This window comes from Ovis canadensis, chromosome 13 (genome assembly GCF_042477335.2).
Source record: "Ovis canadensis isolate MfBH-ARS-UI-01 breed Bighorn chromosome 13, ARS-UI_OviCan_v2, whole genome shotgun sequence".
NCBI classification, from domain to species: domain Eukaryota; kingdom Metazoa; phylum Chordata; class Mammalia; order Artiodactyla; family Bovidae; genus Ovis; species Ovis canadensis.
Window position 1 is genome coordinate 88,150,530 of NC_091257.1, and position 13,571 is coordinate 88,164,100.

General features: G+C 52.8%; 1 protein-coding gene across 4 annotated transcripts in view; it reads left to right on the forward strand.

Annotated features, from left to right (window-relative positions):
- The first annotated feature begins 2,766 nt into the window (after nucleotides 1-2,766).
- The window catches only part of HNF4A (hepatocyte nuclear factor 4 alpha), a 29,794-nt gene continuing 18,989 nt past the window's right edge, over nucleotides 2,767-13,571 (forward strand). For 2 of the 4 annotated variants that reach the window (XM_069546990.1, XM_069546991.1), the window contains exons 1-3: nucleotides 4,227-4,436; nucleotides 7,241-7,415; nucleotides 8,493-8,587. In XM_069546990.1, coding sequence (XP_069403091.1) covers nucleotides 7,402-7,415; nucleotides 8,493-8,587 — 109 coding nt within the window. In that variant the 5' untranslated portion in view covers nucleotides 4,227-4,436; nucleotides 7,241-7,401. Of the gene's footprint in view, nucleotides 3,042-4,226; nucleotides 4,437-7,240; nucleotides 7,416-8,492; nucleotides 8,588-13,571 lie in introns of those variants that run through there. The other 2 variants (XM_069546989.1, XM_069546992.1) reach the window with 2 other exon arrangements.

Here is a 13,571-nt window from a genome sequence, read left to right on the forward strand (position 1 = left end):
AAGTAACTTAGGGTGTCCAGGCTGCCCACCTGGAAGTTCTTGTGTGTGGCATGGCTGACTCTATTGATTATAGACTTTATTTAATTTAATCTAAGATGCTGTCTATCGAGATCAAAGATTTGTTATTTTTATTACGGACTAAACTTTGACATTCAGTGATCCCAGCCTACTTTTGGAAATAGGGAACTGCTCCCCTTAGACTGGATGAGACACCCTGTGTATAGGTTTGTGAGAGGAGTAGCTGTGTGTGGTCTGTGTCAGAGGTGTCAGACAGGTGACAAGACCCGGAACCAGCCCTAGGTAGCCCCTCCCAGGAATGTCCCTCCTTCTCCTCCACATTTATCCCTTAGTTGGGTCTCCTGCCCAAGGCTCTTGGAACCAGGCTCAGATGTCCTTGGAGGAACATGGGAGGAATTCACCAGAAGCTGAAGTCTTCTCCATCAGGCCTTTTAGAATCTCTGTCCCTTCTTCCCTCCCTCAAGGTCTTGTACTTATCAACAAACAACTGGGCCAGCATCTCCACCCCACTTTACAGATGGGAAAATTGAGGCCCTTAGAGAGACATGATTTAAGCAAAGTTATCCCAATAGTGACAGAGCTAGTCCGTAAATCACCAGGCTCTGCTATCAATGGGATTCTCCAGGCAAGAATACTGGAGTGGGTTGCCATTCCCTTTTCCAGGGGATCTTCCCCACACAGGGATCGAACCCAGGTCTCCCACATGGCAGGCAGATTCTTTACTGTCTGAGGCACCAAGGAAGCCCTAAATCTCGTCTCCTAATGCCAAATCCAGCCTCTCTTCTCCGGAACAATTGCTGCCCCCAACTTCCCACCCTAATTATCTAAACCCCAGGGGGAAAATGGAGGGAGGAGAACAAGGCTTACACAAGCCCGAAAAAGGGCTTCTAATAGTTGGAAGAATGTGAGGAGGATGCTTCTACACACCCCTCAAACGCAAGCCGCCTCTCCCTCCAATGTGCCCATTCATTCACTCACTCACCTTTCCACTCGTGCGGTCCTTTGCTCACTAGTCCACCATTTCACTCTGATTCCTTTCAGACTTTCAGTAATTCACCCACTCAGTTCACTCGTTCGCGTATGAATGCACCCTGTCTGTAATTCACCCACTCTTTTTTCTTTTCATGTTGATTTAGCTGCATGGGGTTTTAGTGGCATCAGGCAGGATCTTTTGTTATGGTGCCTGGACTCTCTCATCGTGGCACTCCAGCTCAGTAGTTTAGGTGCAGGCTTAGTTGTTTCGAAGCATATGGGATTTTAGTGCCCCAAGCGGGGCTTGGGCCTGAGTCTCCTGCTTTGCAAGGTGGATTTTTAACCACTGGACCACCAGGGAAGTCCCTCACCCACTCGTTAATTCACTCCTTCATTAATTCACCCATCCACTCACTCATTAATGCCCTCTTTCACTAATTCACCCCCACCTTGCCCTTATTACCAAATCCCCCTGCCTGGCCCTTCCTGCCAACAAAGGAGGACAAGCTCCCAGGCCTCCAGAATCGTAGGTCCTTCTCCCCAGACCTGCACTTTCCACCTCTACCTCGAGACCTTATCTGCCCAGCTAGATCGGGAGCTCTTGCCCCTGTCTGTGTAGCGGGCAGTGAGGGCTGGAGGGGATGAGAAGAAAAACGTTAGGCGTGAATTGAAGGCCACAAGATTAGCAGGGCCCAGTCCCAAACAAAAATGCAGGCCCCTTGCTCAGAATAGCCGAGCATGAAAGCAAACACAGGAGCGTGAGAGGGGAGCTCCTTTGCCCCAGAGTGCACTGCTCGGGTGGCTTGCCCGCGAACCCCGCTCTGGAGGGAGGAGAGAAACAAGGGAGATTTGAAAGGGAGGCCAAGAGGGTGGGGGTGGAGGGAAATGGATACCTGCTTGGTGTTTTCCTAACGCCAACTCATTTAATACTCAGACCACCCTTTGAAGTTGATTGTGCATTTTTCTAGAAGAGGAAACTGAGGCTCAGAGAGGAGAATCATTTACCCAGAGTCATGATTAGTAGGTGGTAGGCGCCTGAATGTTAATCCGGGTCTAAGGGACTATAAGCCTCCCTTCTTCCCTGGGGGGTGGGGGAGGCACGGGGTGGAGGGGGGGGAGCTGGAGGAGGTGACAAGGAAAGGGGTGATAGAATCTGTCTGGGCCTGAGCACCTGGGCACTGTGGGGGCTGGTGGTTGCCAGAGTGTGGTCCTGGGGAGCAGGGGAGGGGACCTAGACAGGAGTCTGGGCCTCTCAGTCCTTCCTGCCCCTAGGGAAGGCAAGAAACTGGAAGGGGCCTCCTAGAACGAGGATCTAGAAACCTGGTATGTGGGGCCTGGGACCGACGCTTCTGATTCATGAGCCATGAGACGGCGTTATCTCTATAAGAGGGTTGAAGTCAATGATTTGGGAAGTTCCTGAGTTAGGGCGTCTTGGAGGTGGGCTGTCAGTGTCTGGGGGCGCGTGTGAGCATGTCAGTATCAGCATGACTTGGGGTGACAGTGACTCAGAGGGTGGCTGAGTCAGGGTCCAGTGAGTGCTGGAGAAACAGCATGCGTCCGTCGTCTCACAGGACTGGTAACACGTTATTGGGGTGTTAGGGCCCCCCATCTGTTGTAAGAGCACCCTGGTGTCAGCCAGAAACCAACAGACAGCCAAATCCCCGGGGCCCCGCCCAGCCAGTCCACCGGGGTGGGGGGGGGGGAGCCGATTAACCATTAACCCCCACCCCTCCCCAGCAGAGCCTCCACCCCTGCGCAGAGGCTAGGCCCAGACTCCCGGCAGACCCTCCCAGAGGACGGTTTGAAACGCAGGAAGGCAGAGAGGGCAGCTGGGAGGAGGCGGTGGGAGGGCGGAGCGCAGAGGCCGGGGCTCAGCCCAGAGCCTTCGGGGTGGGCATCCTGGGCAGGGCAGGCGGCCGAGGCGGGGAGAGGGAGGATGCGCCTCTCCAAAACCCTTGTCGACATGGACATGGCCGACTACAGTGCCGCGCTGGACCCAGCCTACACCACCCTGGAGTTTGAGAATGTGCAGGTGTTGACGATGGGCAATGGTAGGTGGGGGCAGGTGTGCCCAGGTGTGCCAGGTGGGGGCAGGTGTACCCAGGTACCGGAGCGAGTCTGACGCACTGGGTTTGGGGCTGGGGGGACAGCGGTAGCTGAGCTCGGTGGTCCTGTCAGTGAGGGCACAGGTGTTGCCAGGTGAAGTCAATGTTCCCAGGTACAGTGACCAGAAGCCTTCAGGGTGGTGGCGGGGGGGTGGTCTGCCAGGGCCATCTGCAGCAAGAGTAGGCCCTGGGTGTTCCTGCCAGGCCTTCGTGGTCCCTGTGACCAAAGCTGTCGCTGTGCAGCATGTCACTGGGAGCGGGGACTTCATGGTGAGCGTCCTCTCGGCATCCAGCCCCAGCCATTGGGCCCAGCATGACCTCTGCTTGAACCCCTTGGGCCGAGGTCCAGAGAGATGGAAAGGTTATGTCCTGTCCCCAGAGACGGTGGATGGAGACATGACTGTGTTTCAGGGTGTCTTTGGGACTTTCCTGGGGTGAACGCCCCACTTAGAGAAAATGGAGTTCTCAGGGAGGTTTTGCTAAATGAGATGGGGATCAACAGTGCGCATGGGCACGCGCATTGTGTGTGTGTGTGTGTATGTGCACACACACACAAGCTCACTGGTGTGCGATTGTAACCTCCCGTTGGCATGGGTGCTTGAATTTCCATGTACGCGTGTGGGCAAGCGGTGGACTTTGTTGCAAATGTATGTCTGCAGGAACCCATTTGCATGTTTGTGTTCACTGGTCTGTGTGTGCACGTGTTCTGCATCTGTTTCTAGTTGCATTTCTTCTTTGAGTGGGTCCGTGTTTGTTGTTATCTCTAGGGATATCTGTGTTTATCTTGCTTATGTCCATAAGTGGCAATGAGTGTGTGTACAGTAAGCGGCCATGTGTGTATACGGTAAGCAGTGATGAGTGTGTGTATGTGTGTCCATGATGTTTGCACGTATGAGCTCTGGACGTGGATTGGTTTGTGTGTCCTGGGTTTCCTGGACATATATCCAGTTTGGGCATCCTGTCTCGTGCCCCTATTTGTACCTGCTTGTGTACGTGTGCACATCCCCGTCCTGGGGGGTCAGCTCTCTTCAGCGCTCATGTGATATGCCGTTGCCATTCACACACGCGAGTCACATCAGCAACACGTCCATTTGTCTCAGACCAGATTGCGTTGCCTGTGTGTCTCCCCAGGTTTGTACATCCGCTCCCGTTATCACTGAGAGCACATCTCCTCCACAAGGAGGTGGGGGAAGGGAGGAGGCTTGGAAGCCAGGACGCGGGGACCTGACCAGTCACAAGCCAGCCTGAGGAAGAGGGCAGCCCACCTGCCTTCCTTCCATGGTTCTGCAGCTTTAGCCAAGCTCTGTAGCACTTGAGTCAGCTCAGCTCAGCCAGAGGGAGGTATTTGCCTTGCCTGTGGTCAGTGGGCGTGATGCGTGGTCGCTCTCACCATTTGCTCGCCTCCCCCTGCCATTCACTCACTGTGTGACCTTGGGCATGTCACCTCCCCTCTCCTGGCTCCTTCTGCAGAATGGGCTTAGTCACTCCAGGCCTGCTGGCTTTCAGGAGTGTCCAGGGATCACGTGAGGGAGCTGAGGGGAAAACATGTAGGACACAGTAAACAGGAAGCTGCTGCACTCGGTGGGGTGTGTGTGACCCCAGAGACAGCGTGCGAGACACCGACCACCGTCAAGCCCTGGACTGCCCCATCACCCCTTCAGAGTGGGTGCCTCCAGCTCCCAGGAAGTGTGTGTCCCCGAGGCAGGGGCTAAGGTCCTTACGGGATGTCCTAAAGACAGGACAGCTCTAGCTCTGGAGCCAGAAAGATCAGGGCTCCAATTCTGGCATCCATCCTTCCTACCAGTGTAAACTTATGAAGCCATTTTCCTCTCTGAGCCTCAATTTTCTCATCTGTAAAATGAGAATAAATCATAGTGCCTGCCTCCCAGGGCTAACCAGAGGATCCCATGTGATAAGGCACCTGAGGGCTTAGCACTGGTAACTGGTCCTGCGCCCTCCATGAGTCAGGTCAGGAACTCTGAGCATCTTTAAGAAGGGTCTACATTCCCCATTGGAGTTTGAAGTGGGCCAGAAAGTTGGGGCGATGTTTTGCATATGTGCTGGGTTGGTAGCTCAAAGGTTCTAAGCTCCCTACCCACCTCCCATCCCTGATTCAGAAGGACCAGGGGGTCCTTTATCAGAGGCTCCAGCAGACACGCCAACAGGATAGCACTGGCCAGATCAGCACCAGCCTGCATGCCTGGACCATAAATCTGACTCCTTTACTTAGCAGCAGTGTGATCTCTGGGAAGGTCCTGTCCTTTCTGAGCCTTGATGTTCTCACCTGGAGAATGGGCACCATCCCCTGACCCTGGGGAGTAGGATGAGCTACTTGGCAGCACCCAGCCTATCCTGCCCAGGATGTGTGAGCCCTTCCCCCAGTCTCCGCCTGAGTTGTAGGGTCAGCTCTCCCAGTGGTTGGAGGAGGCAAGGCTGGAGGAGAAAGGGCACCAATGCAGCTTAACAATTATCCTCATCTCCAGGAATAATTCACCAAGTGGAGGGGGCCCTGCTCCTGGGCACCCTCGGAGGCGATGAGATGTTCAGCCAGGACATGACAGAAATGAGATGTGGCAGTGTGTCCGCTTGTGCCTGGAGGCTGGAAATCATCTGCTCCCAGAGTCGTCTTTTGCAGAAAAGTTTTTATTTTACAAACACTGATATAGTGCTTCTTACCTGCCAAGCACTTCACACATATTGATTCACTGAACATTCATAACAGCCCTAGAGATTATTATGTGCCCCATTTCACAAGCAGAGAAGGCAATGGCAACCCACTCCCTGGAGAATCCCAGGGACGGGGGAGCCTTGTGGGCTGCCGTCTATGGGGGTCACACAGAGTCGGACACGACTGAAGCGACTTAGCAGCAACAGCATTTCACAAGTGAGGAAATGAAGGCACTGAGAAATACATTAATGTGGCCAAGGTCCCATGGCTAAGAAGTGAGCAGGCTCGGATTTAAACTGGGCAGAAGGGCTAGAGAGATTATGCTCTTAACCACAGCACTATATCCCTGTCCAGTGCTTAGCTAGATGTTCCCTAGGAGCCCAAGATCAGATTCAGGGTGAAAACACGTGTGTGTGTGTGTGTGTGTGTGTGTGTGTGACTTTGTGTGTTGTGTGTCTGCAAGCATTTTCCTGGGGAGATGGTTCACAGTGTCATCTTCTCCAAGAGGTCTATCCTTGGTGGAAGAGTTGCTTCTAAAAATCAGGGTTCAGTTGCGGAAATATAAGATAAAATTGAAAACGACTGAACCAGTCAATCTGCCCTCTTTTGCAATTAGGGAAACTGAGGCCCAGGGGAAACTGAAGCAAGGAAAAGGAACTTGCCCAAGGTCACAGACGACTTAAGAGGCAGCACTAGTCACCAAGACCACAGCCATCTACCTCTTATCCCCCTCCTCACATAGATTCAGCAGGTGTTTTTTTGTTTGTTTTTTTTTTAACCCCACGGTGTGTGGGAATCTTACTTCCCTGACCAGGACTCAGACCCACTCACCTTGCACTGGACGTGCAGTCTTAACCACTGGACCACCAGGGAAGTCCCAGTGCAGTAGCTTTTGCTGTGGGGTGCCCAGATCCTTGCTATGATCCTCCCAGGAGGGCAAACAAGCCACTGTCCTTGATGTATGTCTTCCTGTTTCCTGGCAGAATTTGCAAGGCCCCTGAGTACCAAGTTGAGACTCACCCAGCCTTGGTCACTCAGTAAGAAATAGGACTTGGTTCTGGAGATGATGGGGGAATATTTACCCCTCTCATAGCCCCCTCTGCCCAGCCAATCAGGGTCCATAACTGTTGGACGCATCCTAGGAGACAGCCAGTTTCTTCATTCCTTCCCAGAGAAAGCTGAGGCTAGCGATTGCCACCATGGGGAGGAGCAGACCCTCGTTAAACAACTCTGCGAAGTCAGTGTCACAACCATCTCTAAGTTATGGATGCAAAATGGGAGTTCCAAAACAGCAAGGAACTTGCCCAAGTTCTTTGAGGGGGGTCAGTAGCACCTGGATCTAGCTGAGGCTGAAGCTCTGGAAAGATCCCTACAAGGCTCACTTCCTTTTCTGAATATAAACCACCAGGACAGCAGGGCCTCTGAGAGGTGACTTCCTGCCCCTCCTGCGTCCTCACTCTTTGCTTTTCCGGTGCAGACACATCCCCATCAGAGGGTGCCAACCTCAATGCACCCAACAGCCTGGGTGTCAGTGCCCTGTGCGCCATCTGCGGGGACCGGGCCACGGGCAAGCACTACGGTGCCTCGAGCTGTGACGGCTGCAAGGGCTTCTTCCGGAGAAGTGTGAGGAAGAACCACATGTACTCCTGCAGGTGAGGAGCCTCGATTTCTCCGTCTGGGAAACGGGTGCACTTGGGCTGATGTTCCCCTGGGGTCTGTCTTCTCCCTGGGTAGGTCTTGGAGCCATCTGCCCTTCAAGGCCTTCAAGCCCCTGATTTCTTCACCCTTGCAGATCAGATGGGAGTGTCTATTCTAGTCATCCCTTTATTGAACACTTACTATGTTCTGGGCACCATACTAAGTTTTTGCCTGTATTAACTGCTCCCGGAAGCTCATCGTGATTTTTCCCATTTAGCAAATCGGGACCTCTGAGGCTTAAGATCAAGTCTCCTCTGAAACCACAGAGGATGAGGTCCATCCTCCAACCTGGCACTTTTTCTGTGGTGAATAGGGGGTTGGCCTCAGGCCTTTCCACCTCTCTCAAGGCCTTGGAGAGTCGTCCTTCAGAAGCATCTCCCCTGCTGGGTAACAACAATAATAAAATAATAGCAGCTGTAGTTACAAGCTCTTACTATGAACAGACACTGCACTGAGCCCTATTTGGGTAATTATCTCATTTTCACCTGTCAACACCCCTCTGCAGAGGTTACTATTATTATCTCATTTTATAGATGAGGAAGCTGTGGCTTGGAGAGGACTGGGAATTTGCCCAAGGTCACCCAGCTTGAATCAACGGCAGAGCCTGGGGTTGACAGGGCACCACCCAGAACCACGGTGGCGCCTGCCTGCCTCTACTCCATATGCCCTTCCAGAAAGTGGCTTTATGTGGACCAAGTACTGAAACTGATTCACAGCCAGTAGCCTGCTCTGGGCTCTGGGCTTTTAATAAGATACGTGGGAAATAGCAGTGCCTTCTACTCATAGCTGAGTGATCTGAGGCCACGTGTCCACTCTCTGAGCCTCAGTTCCCTCATGTTTAGGGGGACAGGGTTGGGCTCTCAGAGAGTCCACAGGGCCTTTCCAGCTCCTGGTTGGTTAGCTGGAGGACTCCTGGGATGGAAGGTTTGAGCAAGGAGCCTGGAGGTCAACCAGATGGCCAGGATCCTAGTTGAGCCCTGGGGGGAGGAGGGCTGTCCTTTCTTCCTCCAACCACACCAAGCCCTCCCCAGGTTTAGCCGGCAGTGCGTGGTGGACAAAGACAAGAGGAACCAGTGCCGTTATTGCAGGCTCAAGAAGTGCTTCCGGGCTGGCATGAAGAAGGAAGGTGAGCCTCGGTCCCCGCCTGCCACCTCCCTGCCCCACCCATGCCCACAAGCTCCTGATGGCCATTTACAACTGTGGCCACAACTTTATGACTCGGTGACAGGCCCCAGGGTGACTGGCTAATGGCTGAGAGGAGGGAGGGCCTGAAGATCTGACCATAGGGAGGGGCTGGGCTTGGTCTTGAGAAAGATTCCGAGAGATAAGCTCCTACTTTCAGCTACTCGGGTTCCCAGCGCCACCACCCCTGCCTGCCTTCGCCACCGCAAGGCAGCCAGGTTGGGTGTTTTTTCTTTTTTTTTTTTAACGTGATTTTATTTTCTCATTGTTTGGCCGCACTCCTTGGCATGTGGAATCTCAGTTCCTTGACCAGGGATTGAACCCACATCCCTTGCAGTGGAGATACAAAGTCTCAACCACTGGACCACCTCAGAAGTCCCTGGGTGTTTTTGCTTCAGATACTATTTCAAGCATCAGGAAAAACGTAGAGAATGGCATGACGAACCTCCATGGCCCCACGACTAGACTCAGCATATGTGAACAGGAATGGGGCGGGGCTCTATCTCCCATCTTCCTGTTCCGGGGTCAGGTGCCCCAGTTCCTTAGTCTTCGTTCTTGGGGATCAGATGGTGCAGCGTCCTCAGGCTCCAGAGAAAGGGAACAAGGCGTCAGACTCGTCCTGGGTGGAGGAGGCTGGGAGTGCTGGGGCACAGCATTTATTAAGGTATCTCCTGCCAACAGAAGCTGGGCTTTTCTACCTGCCTGGGCTTTCCCACAATTCATAGTTCTTTTCATTATCATGACAGCCCTGCGGGGCACTGTTATCACCCCTGCTTTTCATAGATGAGGGAACTGAGGCCCAGAATGGGTCAACAACTTGCCCAAGGCCCCTCCAAGTTGGTCGAAGCAAACTCTGAGGTTTGAACCCCAAGCTTTGGTCTTGAGCTCAATGCAGTTTGGATGATACCTCGATGCTGCCTGCTATGCCCTCCAGACTCTAGGAACGTTTGGAAGTTTTCTAGCCCAAGCTCAGGAAACAAATATCTTTTAACTGCTTCTCTAAGTAACTTGAGTCCATTTTCAAATCTCTCTGTCTCCTTCTCTGCTCAACGCACCTTTCCCAGCCCTAAGACTGGCTCCCAGACCTTCACTTCCAGCCCGCAGCTGCGGCACACTAACCAAAACCCTTGGTCTAGTTCTGCACAAACACACACCTGCTCCACCCCACCCCCAGCAGGATCCTGGGACGCAGCCTTCTCCTGGCCAGCTGGGAAGGGGGGGAGCTTGGCTTTGGCAGTCTCCCTTCCGTGACTCTGCCTCTGAGCCCCTGTTTCTCTGCCCGCCTCCTGGGAAATATTCTCTGGGCCTCATCCCCATAGGACCCTGAGAGTTTATGACTCCTGCTGTGAAACCTGGGCTATGACCCTCAGGAACACACCGTGATGCTCGCAACACCACGATTCTCTCATCTGGACCTCAGTGGTTCTCAAGAGCAAGGAGAATCTTTTTCAAAGGGCAGGTACCCCCCGCTCTCCCCCACCCAGTTTTCAGTGGGATCGCACTGCTCTCGCCTTGAACTTAAGCACAACTTTGTCAAATGAGAAATGTTATGAATGAGGGACTTTCATGGCTGTCTAGTGGTTAAGACTCTGCTTCCACTGCAGGAAGCGAGGGTTCAATCCCTCGTCAGGCAACTACTATCCCACATTTGACAGGCCATGGCCACCAAACAAAGAAAACAAATAAGTAAAAGAAATGCCCTGAATGGGAATATGAGGCATGTGTGAACAGCGAGGGGCTTTCCTGGTGCCTCAGTGGTAAAGTGTCTGCCTGTAATGCAGAAGATGCAGGAGACCCGGGTTCGATCCCTGGGTTGGGAAGATCCCTTGGAGGAGGGCGTTGCGACCTATTCCAGTATTCTTGCTTGGAGAATCCCATGGACAGAGGCGCCTGGCGAGCTTATAGCCCATGGGGTCACAAAGTCGGACACGACTGAAGCAACTGATCACGCACACCTGAATAGCTAGAGTCAAGGAAAAGACTGAGAGCTACAGTCTAAGAGCCAAACAGTTTAGGGTTCTAAGAGCCAGTGTTTCTATCAGCTCGACAGCCTAAGATTTTATGTTTGAGAGAGTAAATCTCTTGTGTTAAAATTCCAAGCCTTGTGACAGGCGGGAGGGAGAAAGGCTGGCTGCTCACCTGAGCGGACGGCTACCTTCCTAGGTTGTAGGTAGCCTGTTCCTGCATCTCACTGGTCTTTATAGGTGTCTCTTATTAAACATTCAGAGTCACTTCCATGTGTGTTACTTCAGTGAAGTTTCTGCCCCATCTGGGCTTCGGTGTTCACATCTGTAAAATCACAGGGGTGGATAATGAACGCTTCCAGCTCTGTGAGTCTTGCTATATGCCCACTGATCTACCTGTGGAAGCACACACGGCCCACCAGGACTTGTGTGTTTGTTCCCTGGTCCTCCCACTGGACTGCCACAGAGACGGCAGGCCCCGGGGAGGGAGAGTCCCCAGCCGTTCTACCTTGGCTGAGCCTTGAAAACAGCCAGTTGCTTCTTATCTTGGAGAAGGTGGCATTATGCCAGGAGGAGAGGAGGATCGGCTAATGGCAGGTGCGTGTGGGCTATAGTAAAGGCTGGTGGTTGTTTGCATGCTTGGGTTAGCCAGAAGATCCTGACACATGCGGTGGGCTCAGCTGCTTTGAGAACACGGCCAGGGTAGCAAAGTCTTCCACTTGCCACTGTGGTCAAGTTCTGGGAAGTAAGGGCATGACTAGCTCTTGTCGTTATTGTTCATTTGTTAAGTCATGTCCAACTCTTTGTGGCCCCATGGATTGCAACACGCTAGGCTTCCCTGTCCTTCACTGTCTCCTGAAGTTTGCTCAAACTCATGTCCATTGAGTTGGTGATGCCGTCCAACCATCTCATCCTCTGTAATCCCCTTCTCCTTCTGCCCTCAGTCTTTCCCAGCATCAGGGTCTCTTCCAATGAGTCAGCTCTTCACATCAGGTGGCCAAAGTATTGGAACTTCAGTATCAGTCCTGCCAAAGAATATTCAGAGTTGATTTCCTTTAGGATTGACTGATTTGACTAGCTCTACCTAAGTCTTATAGTCCCAATACCCCTCCTTGGCTTGGTGGGAGGTTCTCAGAGCCAAGAGAAATTCTCAAGGGAAGCCCCAGGGACTGGGAGAGTTGGGACCAGTTTTTATTTCCCTTCCTCGATGGCCTTAGGAGAATCTAGAAATGAGAACTCCAAAGTTGTCCATGAGGACAGCAAAGCATGGATTGTGAATGTAGCATTCACAGACCACTTGGGTGTATAGGAGGTCATCAAATCTTTCCACTTTACAGATAGGGAAGTTGAGACCAGAGAGGTGATATGATTGGGTCAAGGGCAGAGGAAGTCAGGACTAGACCTCGGGCTCCCCAGAGCTGAGCAGACACCAAATTCCCTGGATGAGAACTAGGACTGATGGCCTTGGGAGGCACCTGGATTTGGTCAAGTCTTCTGAAACTTCCTCTCAACCATAGAGAAGGGCTCTGAATCTCAAAGTCTTGTAAGTTTGGCCAGAGGATATTCCATGGTGATCAAGTGGGTTAAAGAACGGAGACGCTGGGAAGAAATGTGGGGGCCAGTGGGCCCAATGGCGGGTCCCAAATTCTTTCCTATAAACCTACACCTCCCTGAGCCTAAGCTGTCAGACCCGGGACAAATGTCTGATGCCCGGCTTCAGAAATTCAGCCCAGGAAGCAGGGCCAGGGATGCAGGAGGTACAAGCTGGCGGTAGGCCAGGGGCCCACGGATGGGCCCTACCTGGGGTCCCCGGCCCAGCCCCCCTTCCCACACCCCCACTCAGGGGTTCTCTCGGAAGACAGGCTCATCCTCTCCGCCTCTGCCTGGGCCGGTTAATATTCAATAGAAGTTACATTAGGTCCCCGACCCTGCTAATACTGAGCAAACATTTGGAAAACATCATTCCGTGACTGAGCTCGCGCCGAGCACTGATAACGCCAGCCTAACCTTGAGGAGCCCAATCCCCAGCTGCTGACAGCAGCCCTTTTCTTAGGCCTGCCGCCACTTGGCGCCCTGGTGGGTGCGGGCTGGCAGCCGTGGGAGGGGTGTCGCAGGCGGGGTGGGACCTGAGTAGGGGAGCACTGCTGGAAGCTGGCCCCCCGTCCAGGGTGGTGGGTCTGAGAAGAGGAGTTTTCTTACCTTGGGACCTCTGTTACATCTCACTAACTCTGGGTTCCCTTTACACAATCTGGTTGTGGTTGTTTTTTGTTTTTGTTTTTTTTTTTTGTGGCCATACCACGTGGCTTGTGGGATCTTTAGTTCCCTGACCAGGGATCGAACTGACGCCCCCTGCATTGGAACTGCAGTCTTAGCCACTGGAATTCCAGGAAAGTCCTACACTAGCTGGCTTCCCTTCTCTGATTTCAACAATGTTTGAAATCAAGAGAGAGCTGAAGAGAGGAATGTCAATGTTCCATTGAGAAATGGGGTGTAGATTGCACCCAAGAATCAAAGCTGGTCTCCCCTGCACCTTCTTTCGGCCACTCAGTGGATATTTATTGAGCACCCACTGCGTGCCAGGCTCTGTTCCAGTTGCTGGGGCTACAGCAGTGGATGAAAGGGAAGATGCTCTGGCTTTCTGGAGCTTTCTTTCTCTTAGACAGAGAGTGAAGAAAGGACACAGACAAGTACCAAGAAGAAAAATAAAACAGGAGAAAGTGGCAGAACCTGCAGGAGGGATATCCCCACTAGACAGGGTGGTCAGAGAGGGTGTTTCTGAGAGGTGTTACGTGCAAGGAGACATGAGCAAACGGAGAGGGAGAAGCTGAGTTGTGGGGGATGGGGTGTGAGTAGGAGGAGAATTCCAGGCAGTGGGAACAGCAGTGGGGAAGACTTTGATGGAGAGTGGCTGAGTGAGTCCCAGGAACGGCTGGGAGGCAGGTTTGATACAGTAAAAAGTGAGAT